At 36.2% G+C, this 9,889-nt stretch overlaps 1 protein-coding gene across 5 annotated transcripts; it reads left to right on the forward strand.

Annotated features, from left to right (window-relative positions):
- The first annotated feature begins 2,340 nt into the window (after positions 1-2,340).
- Positions 2,341-5,715, forward strand: LOC133299304 (uncharacterized). 5 transcript variants are annotated; one of them, XM_061498751.1, is made up of 6 exons: positions 2,341-2,507; positions 3,152-3,376; positions 3,471-3,647; positions 3,753-3,977; positions 4,091-4,219; positions 5,276-5,715. In XM_061498751.1, exons 1-6 carry the CDS (start codon positions 2,430-2,432, stop codon positions 5,507-5,509), a joined length of 1,068 nt encoding a protein of 355 aa, XP_061354735.1. In that variant the 5' UTR covers positions 2,341-2,429; the 3' UTR covers positions 5,510-5,715. The 5 variants fall into 5 exon arrangements, with proteins under 5 accessions (XP_061354735.1, XP_061354736.1, XP_061354737.1 ...); XM_061498752.1 differs by having other exon boundaries at positions 2,371-2,507; positions 3,107-3,376; XM_061498753.1 differs by having other exon boundaries at positions 2,501-2,563; positions 3,107-3,376.
- The last annotated feature ends 4,174 nt before the right edge of the window (positions 5,716-9,889 follow it).

A 9,889-nucleotide genomic window follows, 5' to 3' on the forward strand; every position in this document is an offset into this window, starting at 1 on the left:
GATGTAGGATACCAAATGGTGGTAGCTTAACTAAGCTGGGAAGTAAGAGCATGTGTTTGAATCTCTCCAGTACTATTTTGGAAGGGGTTTAAAACCTTAATCCTGGACCCGCCCCGAATCAAATTAGTTGCGAAACTATGAACCGATTGGATTATTTAAAAAAAAAAAAAAGGATGTAGGATATACATTCTCTCACGCGGAACTTGACTTTTAAAAGTCTTCCCGAACCATGAATGCGAAAGAACCAAGAAACCGTGCTGCAATTTACAAGCGACTAAAAAACACATATCTGTTATTAATTTATTTTTTATTTTTTTGAAGAAAAAAATTGCCCAAGTTGATTTTTTTTTTAATTCTTGTTTATTATTAAACCAGCGCCTTATGGCCTTATGGGTCAACTATTTACTTTTATATAATATTATTCTTCAAAAAGTAATATTTCAAATAAATATATTTTGGTACATAAGTTAAATAAAATATCTAGGTTTTTTTACCACTATAGCTTTTTTTTAATAATTAATTACCAAATTAATCCTATTTATAAACTATTTCAAAAATTTAACCTCTTCAGAAAACATAACATCAATCTGCCCCTGTTTGACCGTTGACCATGAAGCCTACCCGGGTACACCTCTCCCTACCTGGGTATTTTTTGAAATTTTTTACCTACCCGGGTACACCCCTCCCTACCCGGGTATATTTCTTGAACGGGAAAAAAGTTTGAATTATTTACCCGGATAAGTAGGGGTGTACCCGGGTAAATAATCATTCTCCCAACAACAAACAATAAGGGAAAATGAAGACTTTCTGACAATATTTTACATTTTTGCAGCCTTTACTGAGGTTTTATTTCTTTTACTCATTCTCCCAACAACAAACAACAAAAACAAAAGCCTTACCCACTAGTTAGAATCAGGTACATGAATCAAATAACACCATGGTGTTCTGTCTTATGACTCATTCTGCCATTTGCAACTCTACCATGGTGTACATGAATCAAATATACTTAATCTATTTTTTGGCTCTGCACCTCTGTCGTGCCTTGTGAGTACCAGGATTTGCTGCATGCAGTTCCTTTGACAGAACATAGATGCAAGATTGATATCATTTAATAGATTTGGAGAGGTGTATTGTTGGAAAGAAGTAAGACATTGAAGAAAGGCCAATTCAGAGTGATATAGTTACTTGGGAGCTATACCATCGAGGAGAATAAATTTGAGAAAACTGCCTTGAAGTTTTCTCAGTTAGGACAATTTATCGTCATTAGTTCTTGGCAGTTTCCTTCTTTTTGCCTTGTAGTATGCATTTTATTCTATTTTGTTTTTCTTTAGCTCCATGATTTCATTTGGCATATCTTCTTTTGGCTCAATGCTGAAGTTTCTTTTCTTTTTCTCCAGATAAATACTCTAATAGCTAATGGTGACAAAAAGTCATTAAGAAAAGTCGTTACTGAGAAGATGTTTTCTGTATGCTTCACTTCCTTTTTGTGATCTTATTTAGTGTATTATATGAGCTTATGATGCAGCTCTGTACATTTTTGCATTAATTTCTAAGAGTGTACAGTTGAATTTCTGAGATGTTGTATTTCATTTTCTGTATGATTATTTATCCGGGTACACCCCTACCTACCCGGATAAATAATTCAAACTTTTTTTCAGATTCAAGAAATATACCCGAGTAGGGAGGGGTGTACTCGAGTAGGTAAAAAATTTCAAAATATATCAGGGTAGGTTTCATGGTCAACGGTCAAATAGGGGCAGATTGGTGTTATGTTTTCTAAGGAGGTTAAATTTTTGAAATAGTTTATAAATAATGTTAATTTGGTAATTAATTATTAAAAAAAAGGCTATAGTGGTCAAAAAGCCAAAATATCTAACATACCTTTTTGTATTAACTCATGAAATGAAACAATTGATAAAGAAAAGTTGAAGAAATAAAAAAAAATTATTTTAAAAAATTGGACAATGGCAAAGGGATAGTTTGCCCCATGTCCAATAAATTTGGGCCGTTCTGTAAGCCTAGCAATGGGCTTTACTCTGTAAATAAATTTAATTGCTTTACACTTAGTGGGATCTTTCAGTACATTCCATGATTCCAACATAGATATATTACGGTGACAAGAAATGGTTTTGTGATAGATTATTTCAACTAATTAATAATTGGTCATTTCCATCACTTAATTAACAAAAAATCGTACAATAGATTAGCAATCCAACGCATTAGCCTAATTTTTTTTTTATTAAAGAATATTATTTAATTAGAACCCCCTAAAATCTTTGTGAAACAATGTGAAGTATGTGTTAGCATCTACATTTGAAGGTAGATTCGTTAAGCATAAACACGTGTTTTGAGTACAGCAGTTCCTTAATCGTAATTCCTAAGTATGGTTACAGAAGAGAACTCCATTTATTTATAATTGTACTATAATCATGTTCCGTTCGAGATCACTATTAAAAGCTCCTTTCATCTTTGACTACTACAACAACAACAACTACGAGGTGAAGAAGGTATCTATCTATGTTTCATCAAAAACTACATATCTTTGTTTCTCTCTTGCTTTTAGGTACGCAATATAGAAATCGTGGGAATTTGCTGTGTAATCTTAAAATTCATTATTCATGCATATCAATTTTCTTTTTAGCTGAATATTGTATGCTTTTATGGGTGAAATCGTATTATTGATTTGCTGAATAGGAGAAATCTCTTGTTGAGATGATGATCCTTTCACAGAAAATGAACTACCTGATAATTGATTTCTATTATTGTTTGGATGTTAGCCTGAGTTAAATTTTCCCACGGATGAAAAGTACCAGTTTTTTTGTGTGTGTGTGTGTGTGTGTGTATGGATTGAACTGATTAGGTAGGAAATTGATTCGTTGACCAAAAGATAAAAGCTTCACTTGAAAGTGTCACTATAGTGGAGGCACTTTTTCTGTTAGGCAAGCCACTTGAAACAAAACTGAAGGTTTTATTATAATATGGCATCATGCTTTTAAGATTTGATTGAGTCTGTAGTTGCAATGTTTTGTCTAGTGTATGCTTCTCATATCAAATCATATTTCTTGTTGAACTAAGTTTTATTTTATACTGTTATTTTACTTTGAAGATTTGGAGGTTTTTGTGATTCGATCTTAAAATATCTACTGCTTAGCATCTTGTTACAATGGCGCGATCTTCATTGGATGAGATGTCAGACACTGGTGCATTTGTGAGATCTGCTTCCACATTCAGACAATTCATTTCAAGGGACCCAAATTCCCAATTTCCAGCAGAGTCAGGAAGGTATCATCTCTATATATCATATGCTTGTCCTTGGGCTTCTAGGTGCCTTGCTTACTTGAATATCAAAGGACTTGAAAAAGCCATCAGTTTCTCGGTTAGTAGGCTTCATGTTGAATATTTTAAAATAGACTAATTTACATTTGTTCCTCCAAATCCAGAGTTTCATGTCTTTTATGCTTAATTATCAGTCAGTCAAACCCATCTGGGGAAGAACTAAAGAATCAGATGAATATATGGGATGGGTTTTCCCTGATTCAAAAACTGAGGTGCTAGGAGCTGAACCTGATCTGTTGAATGGAGCGAAGACTATTAGGGAACTTTATGAAATTGCAAGTACAAACTACACTGGAAAGTTCACTGTTCCTGTATGTTTTCTCTTTAGGATGGACTGACTTCTTTCTTGGTTTTTTTTTTTATTTGCCTTACTGAGCAGATGTTTATTGTCAACTGATGGATTTTAATCTGCACAGGTTCTGTGGGATAAGAAACTGAAGACAATTGTTAACAACGAGAGTTCAGAGATAATCCGCATGTTTAACACTGAATTCAACAATGTCGCAGAAAATCCCACCTTGGACTTGTATCCGACTGACTTGAAAGCCCAAATTGATGAAACTAATGAGTGGATATACGATGGTATAAACAATGGTGTTTATAAGTGTGGGTTTGCGAAGATGCAAGAACCATACAATGATGTATGTAGCTATTTTTAAGTTTTTTGAGGAACAGATAATACTTTAATGTTTACATTCATTATAAGGCTTATGTACTTAGGAAATTGAAACTGTTTACTTGGTCCTTTGTGCAGGCTGCAAGACAATTGTATGAAGCTTTGGACAAATGTGAGAATATACTAAGCAAGCAACGCTATATATGTGGCAACACACTAACTGAAGCAGACATTCGTTTGTTTGTCACTCTAATTAGATTTGATGAGGTATAGTGTGTGTGTGTGTGTATTATTGGGCATTTATTGTTGACGTTTGGGAATATCCTGTGTGCTTTCATGTTACTTGCAATATGCAAACCATCTCCTCAAAGAAGCATAAGCGAGAGCCTCCTTATAGAACTCAAAATTAAATGGAATCACAGCCAAACCTAAGTTAGTAACTGGAGAGCTGGAGTCTCCCTTAGTTTTAAGACTATATTTCTTGTAAAAAATTAAACATATGGAGTTATCAAATTTCTTTTAAAAAGATAAAAAATAAAAAACTCAGTATTTCTATCCTGGGTTGGAATTTTGCAAAGTTGTGCCTCTGAGTTGAATGCTGACAAATGAATTGGAACCTCTGAAATATCCGTTTCAAGTCTTAAATCATTGTTATATCTCTAATAGCTTCCTTCTCAACTAGCTCAATTCAGCTGTGTCCCCTGGGGAAGAGAAAGAGTCTTTCAAATGTAAACAGAAAAAGAAAAAGAAAATAAAAAAATCTGTGATTCAAAATAGTCAGTTTTCCCTGATGCTTTTGGTGTAGTATTATTACTCTTAATTAGACTAATGAAAGATAAATATAAAAAATAAAGCATGGCATTTGGTTCATAATTTTATATTGGCTATCGCTGGTGCAAAGATGTGTTCTCAAATTCCTATTCCATTGTTATTTTAACCTTGAGGTACCCCGGTGCTAAATCATTATCTTGACAAAGTTTGTCCTTCTTGTTATTGCTTTATTGTTATCAGATGAATACTAAATGGTTTTACTTCATAAAAAGAGCATGCTAAAAGGAAAAGCTCTGAAATGGAACTGAAGTTTTAAAAAAAATTCTCCGTTCCTTTTGTTCTTTTCTCATAAATCTCCTCAACTTTTTGACGGTATCATAGGAGAATATACGATTGTTAGGGTGATTGTGTCATGCATGACTTGTTGTCTTATTATTAAGTTGGCTTCTGATGCCATGTGGTCTTCTACTTTCCTATTTTGGGATTCAATTTTGCAATCTATCCATTCCAATGTTTTGGCTTTTGAGTAAATAGCCTTTGTTGTAATTGTAGGTTTATGCTGTTCACTTTAAGTGCAACAAGAAACTACTGCGGGAATACCCAAATCTCTTCAATTATACCAAAGACATTTTCCAAATTCCTGGCATTAGTAGCACAGTGAACATGGAACATATAAAGTTGCATTACTATGGAAGCCATCCTTCTATCAATACATATGGGATCGTTCCTGTGGGGCCAAATATTGATTATTCTGCTCCTCATAACAGAGAAAGGTTTTCTTCTTAGGTTGTTTATCTGTACAATTGTATGAGATTTATGGCCTAACTAGTTTGAGTAAAGGTGATGTTAATGTTGATGTTATAAGTGATTTATGACAAATTTTATGTATCTTTAAGGGATTGTTTTGTTGAAATATTGCAGAAACAGCCATGCTTTTGATTTTGAAAATAAAGTGAGACAAATGGGTGTGTTTATACTTCTGATGTTAGAATTTGTTCTGTAATTGGGCTTCCATCGTTTCTTTTGTTTGTTAAAACTGGTTGAGCTATAGCCACATATTTCCTACAACTCATTACTATCTTGTGATTAAATAGATTGGAAAAATCACATGTATTTGGTGTTGGGCTTTGGGCTCAACATGTTAGTTTATTGGATCTTGTGTTGGCCCTAATTGCTTAGGTCCATGGTGAGTGGAACCAAGACAACGTCCATTCATGCAGGGTCAAGTCCCCTCTGCTCTCTTATGTATATGTATGCGTGTTATTTCACGTATATGACTAATTCATTTTTCTGCCCATCAAGAACATTGTCATTAAGGAGATAGAAAGGAGAGGAAGATCATTTTTCTAGCATGCACAAGTTGCGTACAATCTTCTTAAGGATTCTGAGGAGGATCAATCACAACAAAATATGAAATGTCTTTCACAAGTACACTGTTGTTCTCTATGGATATGATGTGAATTGATATTCTAATATCATGTATCATGATGTAGGATATTTTAGGATGTGATTTATCCTACATTTATCGGATGAATAACAATCAACTTGTTAGATGGGGTTGTGGGTGAGTAGAGGTTAGACAGATTAACTGCTGTTATGGAAACTGTTGAGATATATAGTCCCACATTGGTTGTATGAGCAACTAATGTGAAGTTTATAAGGTCTTGGGCACTCCCACCCCTTGAGCTAGCTTTTGGGGTGGTGTATCCCAAGGTTCTTTACATGGTATCAGAGCCTCGCCGCCTCCCACTTTCTCTTGTGGCGTTTCTTAGCACAGGTAGACTGGGCCTGTTGCATTGTCCACTCTTCAAGCCCAATGGGCTCTCGTGTGAGGGGGCGTGTTGAGATATATAGTCCCACATTGGTTGTATGAGCAACTAATGTAAAGTTTATAAGGCCTTGGGCACTCCCACCCCTTGAGCTAGCTTTTGGGGTGGTGTATCCCAAGGTTCTTTATAGAAACAAACTCCAGGATAAATAGGTGTACACATGATGAGACCTTGGGATGCACCATCCCAAAAGCTAACTCAAAGGATGGGAGTGACCAAGGCCTTATAAACTCCACATTAGTTGCCCATACAACTAATGTGGGACTCCAAGTCCCATACCTTGCAAATGCAACCCCAACATTCCACCACGCTTCCCTAGTGCGTGCCCCCACGCACAACTCCACGTGATGGATGCTCTGATACCATTTGATGAGACCTTGGGATGCATCACTCCAAAAGCTAGCTCAAGGGTGGGAGTGCCCAAAGCCCAAAGGATGGGAGTGGCCAAGGCCTTATAAACTCCACATTAGTTGTCCATACAACTAATGTGGGACTCCAAGTCCCAAAGGATGGGAGTGGCCAAGGCCTTATAAACTCCACATTAGTTGTCCATACAACTAATGTGGGACTCCAAGTTCCATACCTTGCAAATGCAACCCCAACATTCCACCACGCTTCCCTAGTGCGTGCCCCCACGCACAACTCCACGTGATGGATGCTCTGATACCATTTGATGAGACCTTGAGATGCACCACTCCAAAAGCTAGCTCAAAGGGTGGGAGTGCCCAAAATCTTATAAACTCCACATTAGTTGCCCATACAACCAATGTGAGTCAAGTCCCATACCTTACAAAGGGAACCCAACATTCCACCAGCTTCCCTAGTGCGTGCCCCCATGCCCCCACGCACAACTCCACGTAATGGATGCTCTGATACCATTTGATAAGACCTTGAGATGCACCATTCCAAAAGCTAGCTCAAAGGGTGGGAGTGCCCAAAGCCTTATAAATCCCATATTAGTTGCCCATACAACCAATGTGGGACTCCAAGTCCTATACTTTGCAAATAGAACCCAACAACACATCACACAGAAGATCATTTTTGTATATAGCGGGTATATAAACGCTGGAGTCCCATATTTTGCTGAATCTTTTTGTATAGGGACTTGGCCCTTTATGCCTATGTAACACTGTACTGCGCAATTGCAAGCTTGTAAATGTGATTTATGAGTTTTTTAAATGGAGTGTCCCTAAAGTTCTGTTTCAGAAAGAAAAGAAAAAAGTTTACAAATTCCAACCCCAATTTTTATGAAAACTGTCTTGAATCCATACACACACTTTCCATAGTCCTAAACATATACTGTACTATGAGTTTGAGCTTGTTAAAACAGGTTACGACACCACAGGTTGAGCATTATTTTATATATAATTATATGATGCTGATCAAAGTACAGGAACCAACAAGCAACTGACAAGGCTGTAAATCAGTAGAGAGCCTTATCCACCATGGGGAAACTGAGCAAGAAAATATTGCACCACCCTTACAAGCCTTCCAAGCCCAAGCAGCTCCCTCATGAGCAGCTGAATTGCAGACTCTTGGAATCCAATCTAATGACAGATCCACTGAACTTTTCAAGAAGTTACTGATTTCTAAAATGAATGCTAAATTTTTCCAAGCCACACTAGATTTTCCTTTTGCACCTTCCACCACTTTCCTACAATCACTTTCAATTCTGTATTTGGTATTTGGAAACAATCCAACAACTTGATCAGCACTTAGAATTGCTCTAGCTTTAGTATCTTCAACTTCTATAACAGTAAAAATTATGCCCAAAAACCTTGGCAGCTACCTCTTCCATTTCTCTGACTGCAATTGCTGTTTTACTGTCCTTGACAGTAGCATCTACAATAAGTTTAATTTCTCCCCGTTGAGGACAAGACCAATGAGGATCAATGCTTTTAGAAGTGCCAAACTTAGCCTCCTCTTCCGAATAATTTCCAAAATCATCAAGATCCCTTCTAATTAACACCAATAGTTACCAAAATCATCAAGATCCCTTCTAATTACCTCCAATAGTTACCAAAATCCAAAACTTCTTGTATTACCATATAATTTCTCACCTCCCAAGTTCTTCTTAACTCTGAAGCCAAACGAAAGGGATCCAAGCTTCATTAAAAACCAAAAAATCACTTTCCGTTAAATCTGACTAGCGAGTGTGGGGTGGAGATAATCCTTGTATGCAGCCTTACCCTTGCATAATTGCAAAGGGTTTGTTTCCTGGATCCAAGCTTCATTCTCTGCGTTAAAATATCTCTCCATTGCACTCCAAGCATTTCAGCATTGGCGGGTTCAATTCTAGAACACTAGACTGAAAACCATAATAGCCTTAATATATTACATCTTTCAATATAATGCAATTCATTCTCCAGACAGGAAGGAAGGAGCAAATTGCTATATTACCCCTACCCATATAGAATTTGAGAAATCTTAGATGGATCATCCTTGAGAAGGTTTCAAAGCTGAAGGGCAAAACTCTTATTCGAGACACATCTAAAATTCTGCCTTCAACTGCACTAGTCCCTGACAAACAAAATCTAGAATGCAATGTCCAATTTTATTTTATTTTTAATTCATCATCTAATCCATCATAACTCCATCTTAACACATTAGGAACCTTCATGAGTTTTCACAGAGCACAATCTCATTTTTGGAATGGAGAAGTGAGCCTAAAACTTGTAAAGCCAATGGATTGGCATCTGCATTTATGTTGGGCATGTAGGGAGAGCTCGCGGGGAACGCCAACCATAGATCAAGTGAGCAATAATATTAAGAGGGCTTGGAACACCACAATCAAACCCAAAACCTTAAGGTATTAGATGCATCGATCCTTCCACTTATATGGTGCTCACTTAGTCCTTCTTCAACCAATGTAGGACTACATTCAATCATTCACACTTAGATTCGTCAACAATTTAAACTAAAAAGCCTAAGAGCATGATGAACGTCGTGGTTTGGCTGGTTCAATCAGTCAAATGGATTATTCCATTGTAATTGAATTGGAAAATATGATTCCATGATTAATGATCAGGAAGTCAACCAAATGGGATGGGTTTTTCCTGATTCAAAAACTCATGTGCTAAGGAAGAACCAGAAATTGCAAGTACAAACTCTTCCAAAATATAAACAGCAAAGTAAGAAATTAATATTTTCTGTAGTTTTAAATTGTCACTTTTCCTTGTCAAGCTTTTTTGGAGAAGTATTAAAATATTGTATTCTTAATTTAGCTAATGAAAATAAATCATACCTGTTGGTTCCAAAAACTAAACTTTTCAAATTTGTACTCCATTCTTATTTTAAACTTCGTGATACCACTGATAAGTCATTATCTTCACAAAGC

The sequence above is a fragment of the Gastrolobium bilobum genome, unplaced genomic scaffold (assembly GCF_033153095.1).
Source record: "Gastrolobium bilobum isolate Gb01-03AN ecotype WA unplaced genomic scaffold, APGP_CSIRO_Gbil_v1 utg61611, whole genome shotgun sequence".
Taxonomy (NCBI): domain Eukaryota; kingdom Viridiplantae; phylum Streptophyta; class Magnoliopsida; order Fabales; family Fabaceae; genus Gastrolobium; species Gastrolobium bilobum.

What these genes read in the sequence shown, in the direction of transcription:
- LOC133299304 (XM_061498751.1), top strand. Translation starts at nt 2,430, where the DNA reads ATGTTCCGTTCGAGATCACTATTAAAAGCTCCTTTCATCTTTGACTAC. An exon ending in TGCAAGAACCATACAATGAT is followed by an intron (nt 3,978 to 4,090) that starts GTATGTAGCTAT and finishes TCCTTTGTGCAG; the next exon opens with GCTGCAAGACAATTGTATGA. An exon ending in CTCTAATTAGATTTGATGAG is followed by an intron (nt 4,220 to 5,275) that starts GTATAGTGTGTG and finishes TTGTAATTGTAG; the next exon opens with GTTTATGCTGTTCACTTTAA.